This window comes from Rhinatrema bivittatum, chromosome 9 (assembly GCF_901001135.1).
Source record: "Rhinatrema bivittatum chromosome 9, aRhiBiv1.1, whole genome shotgun sequence".
Lineage (NCBI taxonomy): Eukaryota > Metazoa > Chordata > Amphibia > Gymnophiona > Rhinatrematidae > Rhinatrema > Rhinatrema bivittatum.
This window is the reverse complement of record NC_042623.1, coordinates 213,891,733-213,910,962: the sequence shown is the minus strand read 5'-3', so window position 1 is coordinate 213,910,962 and position 19,230 is coordinate 213,891,733. Positions and strand designations below refer to the sequence as shown.

At 42.7% G+C, this 19,230-nt stretch overlaps 1 protein-coding gene across 1 annotated transcript in view; it reads right to left on the bottom strand.

The window, feature by feature from the left end:
* Positions 1–1,041: 1,041 nt before the first annotated feature.
* Positions 1,042–19,230, bottom strand: part of MED12L (mediator complex subunit 12L) — a 764,678-nt gene continuing 746,489 nt past the window's right edge. The window contains exon 45 of the mRNA XM_029616044.1: positions 1,042–3,811. Coding sequence (XP_029471904.1) covers positions 3,756–3,811 — 56 coding nt within the window. The 3' untranslated portion in view covers positions 1,042–3,755. The remainder of the gene's footprint in view (positions 3,812–19,230) is intronic.

Genomic DNA, 19,230 nt, shown 5'->3' with positions numbered 1-19,230 from the left:
ATTCAACTTTATCCACATCCTTATTCACCCCTTCAAAAAAATGTAGCAGAAGGCAAGGCTTCCCTATAGGTAAATCCATGCTGGCTGTGTCCTATTAAACCATGTCTATCTATATATTCTGGGATTTTATTCTTTATAATAGATTCCATGATTTTTCCGGGCAATGAAGTCAGGCTCACCGGAAATATGGTGGGGCTACCCAAATCCAGAATATCTGGAAAGAGATAGTTTATAAAATATATATTATGGTCTACCCTTTATTACTACTGAGCTGCGGTTTGAACTGAACAATATTGTTCTTCGGAAAAGAAGGCTATAGATTTTTCAAATGGAAATGCATTAAACTCTCTGCTATGACTAATTGATACTCCTAGATTTGGTGAATATTTGAAATGGAGCATCTCGCTTGGTCAAAGTCAACTTAAGATTCTTTTAATTGGACAGAGGCTCTACTTATGGATTGAATGGATATAAATCATGTTATCGGTAGATCTGTGTGGTGCACACTTTTGTATCTGCTGAGTTTTTTCCCCCTTGCTTTCTCCCTCATTGTCTGAAGATTTGGGTCACTCTCTGTTACAATGGTTTGTGGATTGTTATGAGCAGAGTGTCATGGCACTGGTGTGAAAGGCAAAATTCAAGAGGCAGAGGCACTGCTGGTTCCTCCTCTGTCTCCTAACAAGCTCAAGCTCTCCTATAGCTGCTAAATAGTGTCCAAGCCTGCAGACCTCTAGAAAACCCATGCACGATAGGGGGAGGAACCTGGAAGTGAAACTGGCCCTTTGGCACTGGAAGGCAGGATTTGTGCCGCATTAGCAGGACCCTCTCCCTCACCATACCTAGGTCTGCTGGCATGACCTGCAGATTTCATGAGTGCATGGATTTCATATTGCACACAGTGCTCATGCCCCCAGCACTGTGCCATATTTTCTTTTCCATTCTAGTGGAATGTTTTTCTTTGAAGAAATGAAATACCAGCTATGAATAAACTGACGTAAAACTTTACCTGATGTGTCATATATAAAAAACAGAAGAAGCTAATTTATATGTAAATTTTTTTAATGCACATAAACCAAAACATATATGGCCATACAAAATGGTGAAAATAGTAATTGTGTTATAATAGTTTTCTGCAATATTTCCTTCTGGCCTGTGGAAAGATCAAACCAAAACAAACAAAAAAAAGCCAGAACTAATTGTTGTTACTGAGAACAATTTATAGGAATGCTATTTGTGTGAAGGAAGTTGTGACACTGCTTTTTAAAGTGCACTCAATATTTTACAAAGTCGCTGCTCTTTTAGGACAAATCAAGCACCTGAGCACTATCTCTGAAAAAAAAAAAAATCAATAGAACTTAATGACAAAAGGAGGTATTAAGGTTAGGTAATACAAGGTATTTGGAAAAATTGCATTTCAAAATTTAGCAGGGAAGACTGATCTAAATTTTTTTAAACCAGATCACACATCCATGAAGTTCTTTCATTGCTATTTTTAAATCTCTCTCTATTATTACTACTACTTCAGTCATTGATATTAGCTAGATGGCTCAATGCATCAACTTGCCTCTTTCTTGACTTGTGTTCCCTCTTTTGCTCTTTCATGGATTGTATATATATATATATATATATATGCAATCCATTCTTTTTTACCTTGGGATACTGTATCTCTTGCATGCTATTTTGGGAGTAAATGCATGTAACCTTTTATATTTCTTTTACATCCTTTTGAGTCCATTCTATAACTGCTCATGCTATATTCATGCCTTTACATTAAGGTGCTCTATTTCTGGGAAATTCTTCTCGCATCAAGCAATACCTAGGGATTGCAAACTTAAAAAAAAAATCTGGTTTATCAAATTAGTTTAGAAAACTTTAAAATAAAAATATAAATAATTAGATATGAATTCTTCAAATTGGCAAAGCTGCATTAATATTTAAGCAGATTCACAGGGTGTGCCGGGCTGCAATTTAGTGAATCTGCAGCAAGTCGGGTTGAATTCTTAACTAATTTTTTATTTTATTTTTTTTTAAAGGGAAACATGCATTTCCCCCAGCAAAAAAGTGTGTGTGTATGGGGGGGGGGGGGGGGGGGGGGGGAAGGAATCTGAAAACTCCATCAAATTCAAACCAGGGAAATCAGCCCAGTTCAAGACTGATCTTAAATTTTCCTCCACACAACCCTAAAGGGCTATCCTGATCTACGAATGGAATCTGCTTTGAAGTGCCAGAAAAAACGGAATGTAAATCAAATAAATAAATAAATGTGTTAGAAATGGAGGAGTAGTTAGACAGGTAAAGATTTAAGAATATTTAAATGCAAACAACATCTGGAGAATAAAATAAAAGCTGAAATTAGAAATACTTCCTGATTTTCACTTCTATTTGAATTATCTGAAATAAAAAAATGCTGCAAGTAGTTTTGCTGTTTTAATCATTTTAAGCATGGCAATGAAGGGATAGAAGTGAATTTATGGAATAGTTGAGAGCCTCTGTAAAATCATTTGTGTCCTTCAAATACCAAAAGTCACACAGGAAGATATTTATAAAGTTATTTTTCTCCAATTCTATCTACTGGTGTTAAGTCTATACAGCAGTTTTGTTTTATGTAGCCTGATGGAGGGATTACTTACTGTTCTGCACATATATCCATTTGCAGTATATTACTGCTGTATAAGAATGACAATCCAAAGACAAATTCAGATACAGTAACACAAGGAAAATATCCAGTTGTCTTCAAATGCCCTGTAAATTTCACAATCAAAATTAATTTACCTAATTCTAACGTTCCCCCTCCCCCCAAAAATGCATATAGTATATTTTTTAAGTTACACAAACTACTTGTATTTTAATTTGTTCACTCACAAGTATGAGAACCTTTATCACATACTTGACATTGTTAAAATAATTACTATTTCTCTGTAATAAATTATAGGATTGTATATGCCTTTCGCACAAATTTATAAATATGCATAACAAACTATCACTGCCAACATTAATAATTAAAGTTAAAATTATATATACTTACCATACAAAATATACAATAAATACATCTAGTAGTAGATCAGAGAAAAATACATGGTTATTTAGTCCTTTTGAAGCAAACATTGACGTAACCTGCACCAATGAACATTCCAGTGAGAAAAGAATCTCTGCAGTACTGCTACCTCTGCTAGGTTTATTTGCATTGTACTGTCGGGCTATTTTATTCAAGCAGAACACATCTCCATACTTCTTCCTCACAATAACAGCAAGAGTAAAAATGCATACGTTAGCAAAGAAAGAACTTTATAAAGTGCTTATGAAACTTACAGAGATAATGGTAATTTTTACTGCTGAAAATCTAAAAGGTCAACAACAAAAATCAATGCAGAAATCAACCAGGATTCCTAAAAAAAAAAAAAAGTGCCTTTCAATTCAGTATTTTGGTCCAGTGCATTTTTAGAAATTTGATTCCACAAATAAATAAATCCAGTACTCCTTATCTTTTGTAAACTAACAGTACTAAATAAAGCACCAGATTCAAATATTGAGCAACAAAAATGTGCCTGGAAAAAGGCCCATAGTTCCATATACCAACATGTAGTTAAATGTTAACAAATGCAAAAATAAAAATAAATAAAATTTTTATTACATATTGCACCACAAAAAGTATAAGTAAAATGATGATCTAATGCTTGGATTGTGTATTGCCTGGGCTTCGAAACTGTTTTCTTCAGTGCAAACAGAAAATTATGTCTTGTTCTCCTTCCTTGGAGTCAGAAATGTGAAGAAGGATGTCCATATGGATTCACTGCTTGCTGAGGCTGATTACCTATGTAAACAGAAAAGATCGTAAGACAGTAAATGATGCCACAAAATGACCAAAATGGCCCATCCTGTCTGTCTAATTAAGATTTATCTATTTTGGGTAGATACACATAGAAATCCCCCTTATGCAACCCAATACCAACTTCTCCCCTCCCCAGATTTTTTCCTATCTCTGCCTTCCATATCTGGCCCAAGCATGCCTACAATCTATTACAGTGATGGCCTTCATCACCTCTGCTAGGTAGCCATTTCAGGCCTTGGCATCTTCAACTTTGCTTCTTACATGACCAATTGTTAAGCCAATACTCAAGTCCCTTTCTATGTCTTGTTACAAAGTTTTATAATAATACCCACAGCTAAGAATCCAGCCTCCCCATGCTCACTGATATTCAGACTTTAACCATACTCCTTCAAAGTAGGTCACCCCAGCCTTTTTGGTAGCCCAATATTTTTGTACCACTCTTATTTAGGGTTGTAACAGCCGCTCCATGCAGGCTACCATAATGCTTTCTCAGAGGTCTGATGCAATCATATATCATACATATGTACATACAAAGGGCCGAATTTTAAGATTTAGGCTCAGGTGTAGATTTGTGTGCGCAATCCGGTGTGCACAAATCTACGCTGGATTTTATAACATGTGCACGCAGCCACGTGCATGTTATAAAATCCGGGGTCAGCGCGCAAGGGGGTGCACACTTGTGCGCCTTGTGTGCGCCAAGCCGCGCAGCCTTCCTTCCGCCCCCCCACCTTTCCCTCCCTTCCCCTACCTACTTAAACCCCCCCTTACCTTTAACTTAGAAGTTGCGCCTGCCTCCGGGCAGGCATAGGTTGTGCGCACCGGCCGATGGCCGGCCCGTGATCCCAGGCACAGCAGCAAATGGCCGCTGTGCCTGGAGGCTTCGGCCCCACCCATGCCCCGCCCCCTTTTTCAAGCCCCGGGACATACACACGTTCCGGGGCTTGCGCACGTCGCTGGGCCTATGCAAAATAGGCTCGGTGCGTGCAGGAAGGGTTTTAAAGGGTTACACGCGTATATTACGTGCGTAACCCTTTTAAAATCTGCCCCAGAGTGTTTTTACAAGGCGACCATAACATTTATTTTCTGTCAACAGAAACATGCATGTCTAGCACATGGACAGTGTGCATTGTTTCTAACCTTTAACACTTATCTGCATATTATGCAAAAAATCCTAAATTTAAAAACAGAATAACTACAGTAGGAGTTCATTAGGCAAGTTCATATTTATCTGCAAGATAATGTCAATGACTGGCAAATTGATGACATCTATAACAGATTTGTCTTCTTGCAAGAGCACTTCTTCTAAAGCAAGAACTTCTGCTAAATGGCTAAGGTCAGTTGTGAGCTACTGTAATGGATTTATCCATTACCAAGAATGGAGGTAATCTTCAACAAGCCAACTTTCTCGTATCTCAGACTCTGTGTGACCCAGGCATGCTGTTAGCTGCCCCTGATTTTGGTCAATCTAGATGTAAGAAGGTTAATATTGTGCCTTCATCCTTTACATAGTTCAAGTCCAGATACAAAGAATGTGTACTAAAAAACACACATCTTAGTGGTGACTGCGTAGGTGAACCTTAAATATTAAAACAGACCCTCTAGGACCTTATTTGGATGGTGCTATAAAACCCCTAGCATTACTACCATTATCTTATGCATATTGTTTTCCATAAATATTAAAAACAAACATCTGCTAGGCATCATTGGGGGGAGGCAATTGTGCATTTATATTATTTTGAAAACTAAAATAAGATTTTATAAGTGTATAGAATAAAGAAAATACAAACATATCACAAGAAGCAAACAACATCCTTTTATGCTTCAGAAATGTCATAAAAATAGTCAGTCTTATAACCAAATCAGACGATGTATAGTGGAATCCACTTATAGTAAATTGCCTGCAATAAAAGAAAGCTTTTCCTGTGCTCTCATTTTTACACAATGCAACATCTTTTACCGTGACTAGAGGAAGATTGTTATGGCACCAAGCAGCAAAGTGTGATTTAAAGGCATGTCGTCTTAAGGCTCCCCACCTATTCCACAAACTACAAATGAAAAATAAATCATTTGCAGTCAAATTTATATATAAGTCTTGTAACTGGCTGTACACAGCTCTCTCTATTCTTTAATGATGTTTCATACATGAGTGCATTTGGACTAGGAATGGATTTTAGATTTAATTATTCACCTTTCCAAATTCTCAAGAAGATTTACAGGCAGGCACCGAGAGGAGGAGAGAGTCGGCAACACTGCTCAAGGAAGACACCTAGTGGACAGCTCTGGGGCCTAAGATTGCTGGGGTACAGGAGGAGCTCTGACGCATGGTCCCCAGCTGAGGTCTGTTACTGACATGGCTGGACCCAAAATACATTTGGAGGGCATAGAAAATGGGGGGAAAGATCCATGGAGTAGATGTGAATGAAAGCTCATGGTGGCAAGATTTCAGCCCTGGTTCCGATTGAGCGAGAAGTCCAAAGGAGCAGGAGGAAAATGCCAATTAAAAAAATAATAATAATACATCTTTTCTGCTGATGAAAGGGAAATGTTTCAAAAGACATTCAAAATAAGATATACGCATAGGAAAATTATACATGAAGCATAACTCTTTGTTATATTACTAGGCTGCAATAAGTTTTCTGGGGCCAACATAAGAATAATTTGAACGTGGAGTGCATGAACTTTAAAGCCATGTACACTCCTTCATTAGTCTTGACTAATATGGCTACTACAACTCTGCATCTCTCTTGCTACTGTAAATTTTGAATTTCAAACAGTTATCCCTGGAAAAAAAAAGCCCCATGAAAAACCGGTCTCCACAGCAGATCCTGTATCTAATAAAACTGTTCTTCAAAGAGATTCCCATCTGCAATCTGTTTGCTGCAGAAACTGTTCTTGGACAGCGTACAGCACTGGATGTCTGCAAAGACATCATCAGTTTCAGCCACGGGGAGGAGGGTCCCGTCTCTTCAAGAGAGTTTCTTAGAGTCTGTACTGCAGGCTAAGAACAAAGCTTCCATAGAAGGAAAGTACCAGGGTTTCAAAGGGGGAGCCAGTTTCTGCTTCTGAAGATGATTTTGTAATAAAGGGGCCTATGTCCTAAAGGTCTGCTCCCATTCTGAGTCAGGGCTTTTAGCAGGCCATGAAAATGATATAGCAAAGCATGTATAAATGATATAGCAAAGCATGCCATGAAAATGATAAGCAAAGCATGTATAGCAGTGAATGAGGCACACATATATTTATTTAAGGGCGACTTTAGCTATAAACAGTAATACAGCAATTATAGGTACTGCACCACCAAGGCAAACCTAAGGGTACTCCTGCAGCAACATGCTTGGTTCAAGTTTTTGTATGATCAGACCACCACAGTTAAGGCTAGATAAGTATGCCTGATTAGTATAAAGCAGCAAAAAGAGCCATTACTAGCACATACCTACAGAGTGTTTACAAACAGTAGCAAAAACATTAGCAATCTCAGACACGTGGAGTGTCCTGAGATACAACATTCCCTGCAGAAAACATCACTGAAACCTATTTTCCTTCAGTAGTTTACTGTAAGTTTTGCATGACTGAAACTGACAAATCTGTCCATGCAGAGGGAATGGCTCAGGCTAAAATGGAATTAAGAGAAATGCCTTTTTCCAGGTCTGATGTCAGCGGGACTGTAAACTGTGCAGCAGGCATTACTGAGCTGGCAAGGTTTCAGAATCTACTTAAACGCTCCTCCCAATGAGCAAAGACCAAAAATATAGCAAATGTTGCTTACCTGTAACAGGTGTTCTCACAGGACAGCAGGATGTAAGTCCTCACATATGGGTGACATCACAGGATGGAGCCCAATCACGGAACACTTTTGTCAAAGTTTCTAGAACTTTGACTGGCACCTACTGGGCATGCCCAGGATGGCACTAACTCTGCAACCAGAAGGGGTCCCCCTTCAGTCTTGTTTAAAAGCTATAGTAAGTGCCAAAAAATAAAATAAGAAAATGTAAAGAACCCAATACCGCTGGGTGGCGGGCAGGTTTCGTGAGGACTAACAGCCTGCTGTCCTGTGAGAACACCTGTTACAAGTAAGCAACATTTGCTTTCTCACAGGACAAGCAGGATGGTAGTTCTCACATATGGGTGAGTACCGACCTGAGGATGTCCGAGTATGCACCAAATGTACCCAAAGACGTGCAACAGGCACAACAACTAGGGTGGAATTTGCTAGAGGGCATCCTGAACCCTAACGGGCAGGTGGAAGGGTGTTGGTACATCAAGTTGCAAAAAGGTTGCGCAAGACAGATTGGCCGAAGATGGAATCTTGTCTTCCAGCCTTATCCAAACAATAATGGGCTGTAAAGGTATGGAGAGAACTCCAGGTAGCAGCCCTGCAAATATCAGGAAACGGCACCAAGCGGAAGTGTGCTACTGAAGCTGCCATGGCCCTGTCACAGTGTGCTTTAACACGGTCTTGAAGTGGAATGCCTGCTTGTTGATAGCAAAAAGATATGCAGTCCGCTAACCAGAAGGAGAGAGTCTGCTTACCCACAGGTTGCCCTAATTTGATGGAATGGAAAGAGACAAACAACTGAGTGCTTTTCCTGTGGGCAGCTGTACGGTCTAGATAGAATGCTAGAGCCCGTTTACAGTCAAGGGTATGCAGAACCTGTTCTCCTGGATTGGAATGGGGCCCGGGAAAGAAGGTGGGTAGTATAATGGATTGATTGATATGAAACTCCGATACTACCTTAGGCAAGAACTTAGGGTGAGTGCGGGGTACTGCCCGGTCGTGCAGAAGTTTAGTATAAGGCGGATAGGTAACTAGGGCTTGTAATTCACTAACTCTGCGAGCAGATGTGATCGCCAAAAGAAAAATCACTTTCCAGGTGAGATACGTAGATCACAGGAATGGAGAGGCTCGAATGGTGGTTTCATGAGCCGACCCAAAACCAGATTGAGGTCCCAAAAAGGGGCAGAGGGCGCAGAGAAAGCTTGAGGAGGAGCAAGCCCTTCAGAAATTGTGTTACAAGGGGTTGTACTGAAATAGGAACATCCCCAACACCTCTAAGGAAGGCAGCTACCGCACTGACATGCATTCTGATGGAAGAAGTTTTAAGACAAAAAGAGAGAACATGGCGCAAGGACCCAACCCCGCAACATTCCTCCAGCTTCAAAACTACCTTACACACATACAGACTGTCTACCCTCAAACACAAACGAGACTTCTATGGTAAAAAAATTCACGACTATAAATTCAACCCCAAAGTTCTTTTTTCCTATGTCGCTAGCCTTACCACCCCTATCCCTCCTACCATTCCAGATGCTGAGGCTGCGGCAAAATGTGAAGAACTGGCCAGCTACTTCCAAAGCAAAATCTCCAACCTTCTCTCTAGATTTTCCCCCTCCAACCCTTCTCCCCTGACTAACCCACCCTCCATCCCCTCCCCGTTCCAACCCTCAATGACCACAATAGACCTCACCTCTTCTAAAGAAATCACAGGCCTCCTTCGAAAACTTAAGCCAGCCTCTCACCCCAACGACACCATCCCCACCAAAGCTCTAATAGCCATCCCCAACAGCATAGCCAGCACCATAGCAGATATCATCAACTGCTCCTTCACCCATGGAACAGTCCCAGATCCCCTCAAACATGCTGTTGTCAAACCCCTCCTCAAGAAACTCTCCCTAGATCCGAAAGACCCCTCCAACATCCGCCCCATCTCCAACCTCCCTTTTATCTCCAAACTTATGGAAAAGGTGGTCAATTCACAACTTATGGACTACCTAGATAACCATGATATCCTCCATGTTTCCCAATTTGGTTTCAGAAAACACTTTAATACTGAATCCTTACTGCTCTCCCTTACTATCTTCTCAGAGGACTAGGACAAGGCCACAGTTACCTCCTCGCCCTTCTCGATATTTCAGCGGCCTTTGACACCATCAGCCACCACCACCTCCTGACACGGCTAGAAAGCATCGGCATCTCAGGAATAGCTCTAGCTTGGTTCAAGTCCTATCTCTTTAACAGAAAGTTCTCTGTTAAAATCGGAAACAACCTATCAGCCTCATACCCCCTACAACAAGGAGTTCCGCAAGGCTCATTCTTGTCATCCACCCTCTTCAACATTTACCTCACCCCTCTCTGCCACCTCCTCTCCGACCTGAAACTCAAATTCTACCTCTATGCTGATGATGTTCAGATCATCATTCCCATTCACAACTCTATATCCGATGCCTTGGAGCACTGGGAAAAGTGCCTTGCAGTTATCAACGCCCTCCTCACCAACCTCCAGCTTGCACTCAACACGAACAAAACAGAACTCCTCCACATCTCCTCGCATCCTCCTGATCTCCTGCCTAACGACCCTAAACTTAACCTCCTCACAGCGCAACCTTCCGTTAGGGACCTCGGAATCCTCCTTGATCCCAATCTTAGTATGAAACCTTACATCAACTCTATCCTCAAAGCTGGCTTCTTCAAGCTCAATGTTCTAAAGAAACTCAGACCCCTGTTCTACACCCATGACCTCCGTACAGTGATTCAAGCTACCCTCACCTCCAAAATAGATTACTGTAATGCCCTCCTCTTAGGGCTCCCACTGTCTTCGATAAAACCCTTTCAACTTCTGCAAAATGCTACTGCAAGACTCATTACCAATACACGCAAACACGACCATATTACCCCCATCCTCAAGGACCTACATTGGCTCCCCTTTCTGTCCCGCATACACTACAAAACCCTGACCATAATACACAAGTCCATCCACACCCACAACTCCAACTGGCTCGACCTCCCCTTCACTGCCCTCTTGTCCACCCGAGCCACCAGATCTACCAACAATGGCACCCTACATGTCCAATCCCTGAAAATGGCTCATCTCTCCTCCACCCGCGACCGTGCCTTCTCCATTGCCGGTCCGGCTCTCTGGAATTCTCTACCTGTCCACATGCGCCTTGAACACTGTGCAATTAAATTCAAAAAGAAACTAAAAACTCTCCTGTTCAACCATGCCTACACAGAATAGTTCTTGCACTTCCTCTCCGTAATCCCCTCCCCCCTTTCAGGTGACCGCCCTCTCCTTATTCTAAGGAGACATTCATTGTAAATTTGTAAATTGTTTTCTCACTAGTTATGACCTTCTTGTTTTCTCTATCCTTCCTACTGCCTTTTGGTTTATCCCCCTCCCAGTTTTCTCTCTCCTTGTTGAAATGTACCTTCCAAGCTTTCAGTTATGTAAACCGGTATAATGTCCCCACTAATACCGGTATATAAAAGTTTCTAAATAAATAAATAAAAGACCTGATTCTGACAAGTGCCAGAGATAGTCCAAAATCTTCGTGGTGGAACAGGTAAAGGGATCAAGTGATTGAACAGAACACCATGATTTAAATCTGTTCCATTTGTAAAGGTAAGATTTTCTCATGGAAGGTTTTCGTGAAGCAATGAGGACACGGGAAACAATCTTTCAACATCCAGGCCGTCAGGGATAAGGCCTGAAGATTGGGGTGGCACAGACACCCGTCATTCTGAGTGATCAGAAGCGGGTCCGTTCCCAAGGGAATGTAACCGCGAATGGAGAGGTCCTGAAGGATCGGAAACCACACTTGGCGTGGCCAGTGAGGTGCTATCAGGATCATGGTTCCCTTCTCCTGACGTAGTTTCACGAGAGTCTTTGAGAGAAACAGAAGTGGAGGGAATGCATATAGGAGACCAGTTGCCCATGAGAGGGAGAATGCATCTCTTGGGTGTGAGTGTTGGCTGCGAGTGAGAGAGCAAAAGTTCTCTACTTTGCGATTCTGAGGTGACGCAAAGAGGTCTATGTAGGGGTAACCCCAACATTGGAATATTGAGTCCGCTACAGTGGGGTTGAGAGACTGCTCGTGTGGTTAAAAAGCGCAACTCAGCTTGTCTGCCAACACATTGTCCACTCCCGGCAAGTAGGTGGCCCTGAGGTACATTGAGTGGGAGAGGGCCTCCGCCCATATCTGTGCCGCTTCCTGACACAGTAGGTAGGAGCCCATCCCTCCCTGTTTGTTGATGTACCACATGGCTACCTGGTTGTTGTCTGTCTGAATCAGGATGACCTGGTTGGAAAGGTGATCCTGAAATACCCTGAGAGCACATCTGATTGCTCGTAGCTCCAGGAAATTTATTTGGTGCTTGGCTTCCTCTGGAGACCAAGAGCCTTGAGTCTGGAAATTGGTGACATGTGCTCCCCAGCCGAGGTTGGAAGCATTGGTGGTGAGAATTACTTGAGGATCTGAAGCATGGAAGGGTAGGCCTTGGAGGAGATTGATCTGATCTTTCCACCAGGCTAGAGACTGACGAAGTGGGTTGGTGATGTGGACAATGGTTGATATTGGTTGGACGGATTGAGTCCATTGTGATCTCAGAGTCCACTGCATGACTCTCATGGCCAAGCAGGCCATTGGAGTAACCTGTACTGAGGATGCCATGTGTCCCAGCAGGATGAGGAAGTGGTGTGCAGTCGAGCGGTGTTGAGACTGTAGTTGGTGTGCGAGAGAAATGAGAGTGAGAGCTCGCTGTTGAGGCAGAAAAGCCTTTGCTTGAAAGGTGTCCAAGTCTGCCCCTATGAAGGACAAAGTTTGAGATGGGACTAAGCAGGATTTTGCATAGTTGACGAGAAATCCTAGCGAAATCAGAGTGTGTAAGGTGAGATGTAGGGACGACAGAGCAGCTTGCTGAGTGGGAGCCCTGATCAAGCAATCATCGAGATAGGGGTAGATGTGAACACCTTGAGTCCTGAGGAAGGCTGCTACTACTACAAGGCACTTGGTGAAGACTCGTGGTGCAGATGCCAGACCGAACGGTAGCACTCGGTACTGATAGTGCTTGGGGCCTACCAGAAATCTCAGAAATCTGCGATAAGATGGAGTTATCGCAATGTGTGTGTATGCGTCCTGGAGGTCTAGACAGCAGAGCCAGTCTCCTCTTTGCAGAAGAGGAAGGAGGGAACCCAAGCTTACCATCTTGAACTTTTCTCGCTGGAGGTACTTGTTGAGGGCACGTAGGTCCAGAATTGGACGAACGCCGCCTGACTTTTTGGGGATTAGAAAGTACCAGGAATAGAATCCTAGGCCTTGTTGGGAGTAAGGCACTGGTTCTATTGCTCTGGACTGGAGGAGGAGGGAAACCTCCTGTCCCAGGAGTGGTGAGTGGTTGGATGTTCCCCACGTCAGCCGAGGTGGGGAATCCGGTGGAATGGAGAGAAAGTTCATGTGATAACCTTGAGAGATTATGGCAAGGATCCACTGGTCTGAGGTGATTGTGTGCCATCTGTTGTTGAAATGGCACAATCGACCCTCCACTGGTATCTGAGGCAGTGGAAGCTGGCTGCTGCTCTCTATATGCAGGAGTCAAAAGCCAGAAGCAGGGCCCGGCTGAGGAGCTGGTTGCGGCTTTTGTTTCCGAGGTTGACGAGACTGGGTCTTCTGGAAAGGTCTCATGGAACGACTTCTAGAAGGTGGTGGATAGGACTTCTTTGGACGAAACACTGAGAGGAGAGGATCACCTTGCTGGTGGCTGAAAGGAATCAGTAAGTTTTTGCTTGGGACATTGACATTGACTTTTTTAAAAGTATTGGGGCAAAGTTAACTATTTGGGAATATTATTTAGTGTGTTTGTGCCTTTAATAGTCAGTCAGTGAATAAAACAAGTTAGACTGTTTGCATTTTTAAATAGTCAGTCAATAAGGTAGCAGTAGGTAGGCAGTGAATACACAAGTTAGACTGTTTGTATTTTTAGTCAGTCAATAAGGTAGCAGTAGGTTGGCAGTGAATAAATAAACAAGTTAGACTGTTTGTATTTAGTCAGTCAATAAGGTAGCAGTAGGTAGTGTGTTTATTTTTTAAAAGTCTGCCTGACTATTAAAGTGTCCTCCAGACTTTTAAAGAGCTAAGTGTTTTATTTAATAAATAACTGAGTGCATTGTATTGAAAAACAAAAAAAAACACAAACCCCCCCCCCCCCAAAAAAAAAGTAGCCAGAAGCTAGAAATAAGCTAGGAGCAGTATATACCAAAGTAAAAAAGTTGAATAGTTCAGCTCAGTTACTCACCTTGGAAAGGTGTTGAGGTAGTGTGATTAGGTTTGAATAGGGAACAACATTTGTTAATCAAGGGAGCTGTGAGTCACTCAGGCTGACTAACTAAAGTTAGACTGTTTGTAATTCCCAACCCTCCCACCCCTCGCCCACCCACCCCAAGCTCATCCCTTAATTTATAGGCAGGTGCCACTTGCACAAAAAAAACCCAAAAAAAAAACCCCAACAACAAAAACTTTATTGAGAATTCGATCAGACCCCAGTAGGCCACTACCAGACATATAGTGAATTCACTAATACATTTAAAGGAACTTAGACACATTCCTACTCCCATAGCAACCTAAAACTTAACTAGGAACTGATCAAAATTGAGATGAAGGCAGCAGTCCAGCAGCAAGAGGGGGGCTTCCCAGTCTTTTGCATCGAGTGTCACATGTATGATTTTTTACCCACCGGTGAGAAGTTGTACATGTGCATGTGATGCAAAGAGCTCCTGGCTCTCAGAGAACGAGTCCGATCTCTGGAGGCTAGAGTGGCAGACCTGGAGGAGCTGAGGGAGACAGAGAGGTATATAGATGAGACCTTCAGGGACATAGTAGTCCAGTCCCAACTTCAGACTGGCAGCCCTGGTGCTGCCTTGGAGGAAGAAGGTCTCATAATGGGAGAGCACCAACCAGATGTAGCAGGAAAGGATCCTGTAGCAAGGACCTGCTCTCTAGGTGATGCATTGTCCTTTCGCACTGAGGATATCTCCCCAAGGCCTACTGCCCAGGAGGAGGATATCTCCCCAAGGCACTGAGGATATCTCCCCAAGGCCTACTGCCCAGGAGGGAAGGGTTAGGTCGGCCGTCATAGTTGGTGATTCGATTATTAGGAATGTAGATAGCTGGGTGGCGGGTGGGCGTGAGGATCGCCTGGTAACATGCCTACCTGGTGCGAAGGTGGTGGACCTCATGCGTCACCTAGATAGGATTTTAGACAGTGCTGGGGAGGAGCCGGCTGTCGTGGTACACGTGGGCACCAACGACATAGGAAAATGTGGGAGGGAGGTTCTGGAAGCCAAATTTAGGCTCTTAGGTAGAAAGATTAAATCCAGAACCTCCAGGGTAGCATTCTCTGAAATACTCCCTGTTCCACGCGCAGGTCACCAGAGGCAGGCAGAGCTCCGGAGTCTCAATGCGTGGATGAGACGATGGTGCAAGGAAGAGGGATTCAGTTTTGTTAGGAACTGGGGAACCTTTTGGGGAAGGGGGAGTCTCTTCCGAAGGGATGGGCTCCACCTTAACCAGGGTGGAACCAGACTGCTGGCACTAACCTTTAAAAAGGAGATAGAGCAGCTTTTAAACTAGAACAAAGGGGAAAGCCGACAGTCGCTCAGCAGCGCATGGTTCGGAGAGATGTATCTTTAAAGGATACTAATGATGCATTAGAATTAGGGCATCCCGACAGTGAGGTTCCAATAATTAGAAAAGTAGTCCAAGTGCCTGTAACTAAAAACTCACCTGAGCTAAAAAATTCTAACTTATCCCTATCAATTAAAAAGCAGAATAAAAATACAATCAAAAAACAAACTTTGAAATGTTTGTATGCTAATGCCAGAAGTCTAAGAAGTAAGATGGGAGAATTAGAATGTATAGCAGTAAATGATGACATAGACTTAATTGGCATCTCAGAGACATGGTGGAAAGAGGATAACCAATGGGACAGTGCTATACCGGGGTACAAATTATATCGCAATGACAGAGAGGAGCAGTCGGGAGGAGGTGTGGCGCTTTATGTCCGGGATGGCATAGAGTCCAACAGGATAAACATCCTGCATGAGACTAAATACAAAATTGAATCTTTATGGGTAGAAATCCCTTGTGTATCAGGGAAGACTACAGTGATAGGGGTATACTACCGTCCACCTGGTCAAGATGGTGAGATGGACAGTGAAATGCTAAGAGAAATTAGGGAAGCTAACCAAATTGGTAGTGCAGTAATAATGGGAGACTTCAATTACCCCAATATAGACTGGGTAAATGTATCATCGGGTCACGCTAGAGAGATAACGTTCCTGGATGGAATAAATGATAGCTTTATGGAACAATTGGTTCAGGAACCGACGAGAGAGGGAGCAATTTTAGATCTAATTCTCAGTGGATCACAGGACTTGGTGAGAGAGGTAACGGTGGTGGGGCCGCTTGGCAATAGTGATCATAATATGATCAAATTTGATTTAATGACTGGAAAAGGAACAGTGTGCAAATCCAAGGCTCTCGTGCTAAACTTTCAAAAGGGAAACTTTGATAAAATGAGAAAAATTGTTAGAAAAAAACTGAAAGGAGCAGCTACAAAAGTAAAAAATGTCCAAGAGGCGTGGTCATTGTTAAAAAATACCATTCTAGAAGCACAGTCCAGATGTATTCCACACATTAAGAAAGGTGGAAAGAAGGCAAAACGATTACCGACATGGTTAAAAGGGGAGGTGAAAGAAGCTATTTTAGCCAAAAGATCTTCATTCAAAAATTGGAAGAAGGATCCAACAGAAGAAAATAGGATAAAGCATAAACATTGGCAAGTTAAATGTAAGACATTGATAAAACAGGCTAAGAGAGAATTTGAAAAGAAGTTGGCTGTAGAGGCAAAAACTCACAGTAAAAACTTTTTTAAATATATCCGAAGCAGAAAGCCTGTGAGGGAGTCAGTTGGACCGTTAGATGATCGAGGGGTTAAAGGGGCACTTAGAGAAGATAAGGCCATTGCGGAAAGATTAAATGATTTCTTTGCTTCGGTGTTTACTGAAGAGGATGTTGGGGAGGTACCCGTAATGGAGAAGGTTTTCATGGGTAATGATTCAGATGGACTGAATCAAATCACGGTGAACCTAGAAGATGTGTTAGGCCTGATTGACAAACTGAAGAGTAGTAAATCACCTGGACCGGATGGTATACACCCCAGAGTTCTGAAGGAACTAAAAAATGAAATTTCAGACCTATTAGTAAAAATGTGTAACTTATCATTAAAATCATCCATTGTACCTGAAGACTGGAGGATAGCAAATGTAACCCCAATATTTAAAAAGGGCTCCAGGGGCGATCCGGGAAACTACAGACCGGTTAGCCTGACTTCAGTGCCAGGAAAAATAGTGGAAAGTGTTCTAAACATCAAAATCACAGAACATATAGAAAGACATGGTTTAATGGAACAAAGTCAGCATGGCTTTACCCAGGGCAAGTCTTGCCTCACAAATCTGCTTCACTTTTTTGAAGGAGTTAATAAACATGTGGATAAAGGTGAACCGGTAGATATAGTATACTTGGATTTTCAGAAGGCGTTTGACAAAGTTCCTCATGAGAGGCTTCTAGGAAAAGTAAAAAGTCATGGGATAGGTGGCGATGTCCTTTCGTGGATTGCAAACTGGCTAAAAGACAGGAAACAGAGAGTAGGATTAAATGGACAATTTTCTCAGTGGAAGGGAGTGGACAGTGGAGTGCCTCAGGGATCTGTATTGGGACCCTTACTGTTCAATATATTTATAAATGATCTGGAAAGAAATACGACGAGTGAGATAATCAAATTTGCAGATGACACAAAATTGTGCAGAGTAGTTAAATCACAAGCAGATTGTGATAAATTGCAGGAAGACCTTGTGAGACTGGAAAATTGGGCATCCAAATGGCAGATGAAATTTAATGTGGATAAGTGCAAGGTGATGCATATAGGGAAAAATAACCCATGCTATAATTACACGATGTTGGGTTCCATATTAGGTGCTACAACCCAAGAAAGAGATCTAGGTGTCATAGTGGATAACACATTGAAATCGTCGGTTCAGTGTGCTGCGGCAGTCAAAAAAGCAAACAGAATGTTGGGAATTATTAGAAAAGGAATGATGAATAAAACGGAAAATGTCATAATGCCTCTGTATCGCTCCATGGTGAGACCGCACCTTGAATACTGTGTACAATTCTGGTCGCCGCATCTCAAAAAAGATATAATTGCGATGGAGAAGGTACAGAGAAGGGCTACCAAAATGATAAGGGGAATGGAACAACTCCCCTATGAAGAAAGACTAAAGAGGTTAGGACTTTTCAGCTTGGAGAAGAGACGACTGAGGGGGGATATGATAGAGGTGTTTAAAATCATGAGAGGTCTAGAACGGGTAGATGTGAATCGGTTATTTACTCTTTCGGATAGAAGAAGGACTAGGGGACACTCCATGAAGTTAGCATGGGGCACATTTAAAACTAATCGGAGAAAGTTCTTTTTTACTCAACGCACAATTAAACTCTGGAATTTGTTGCCAGAGAATGTGGTTCGTGCAGTTAGTATAGCTGTGTTTAAAAAAGGATTGGATAAGTTCTTGGAGGAGAAGTCCATTACCTGCTATTAAGTTCACTTAGAGAATAGCCACTGCCATTAGCAATGGTTACATGGAATAGACTTAGTTTTTGGGTACTTGCCAGGTTCTTATGGCCTGGATTGGCCACTGTTGGAAACAGGATGCTGGGCTTGATGGACCCTTGGTCTGACCCAGTATGGCATTTTCTTATGTTCTTAAGAATGACTTTTTAGTATCCTTCCTGAATGGCTGTTTGAAGGCATCAGAGAGAAATGGCGAAGGGTCTTATGATGCTCTTTGAGTTCCGCCACCGACCTCTGGATCTGTTCGCCAAACAGATTGTCTCCTATGCAAGGCAGATCGGACAATCTGTCTTGTACTTCAGGGAGCAAGTCCGAAGACTTAGAGGTTTTCGATGGCCGGGAAGTCGTCGATGCCGGACGGTCACTGGCCAGTGCCTGATGCTGGCGCGAAGTGGACGGCGTTGGTTTGGACGACGTCGATGCAATAGACAGCGTTGGAGTTTGGGAACGAAAGAGAAGTTCCATTTTTCCATTCTGGCTTTGCGACCTTTTGGTGTCATTAAGGCACATTTGGTGCAAGTCAGGACATCATGCTCACACCCAAGGCAGATTACACAGCCTTTATGAGGGTCTGTTATGGACATGGTGCGAGTTCAATCTGGGCACCGATGGAACCCAGACGCCATGGCGTTTGAAAAATTGAGCCAAGGTGCGGTTGATGGCCAGTAGGCCACGAAAGCCAAACTCGATAGGAATCGACCGGAACTAGGTAAAAAACTTACCGGAATACTGCGGAAGCAAAAATTCGAAAGGGGGGCCCCTGTGGGGTATGAAAGTTTGCAGTAATTCCATGAGGAAAATTCCTGTCAGGAATCTCTGTGGAGCTCCTTAAACCGCTTGGCTACTGCTGCGCGGAAAAAAGAAGACTGAAGGGGGACCCCTGCTGGTTGCAGGGTTAGTGCCATCCTGGGCATGCCCAGTAAGTGCCAGTCATAGTTCTAGA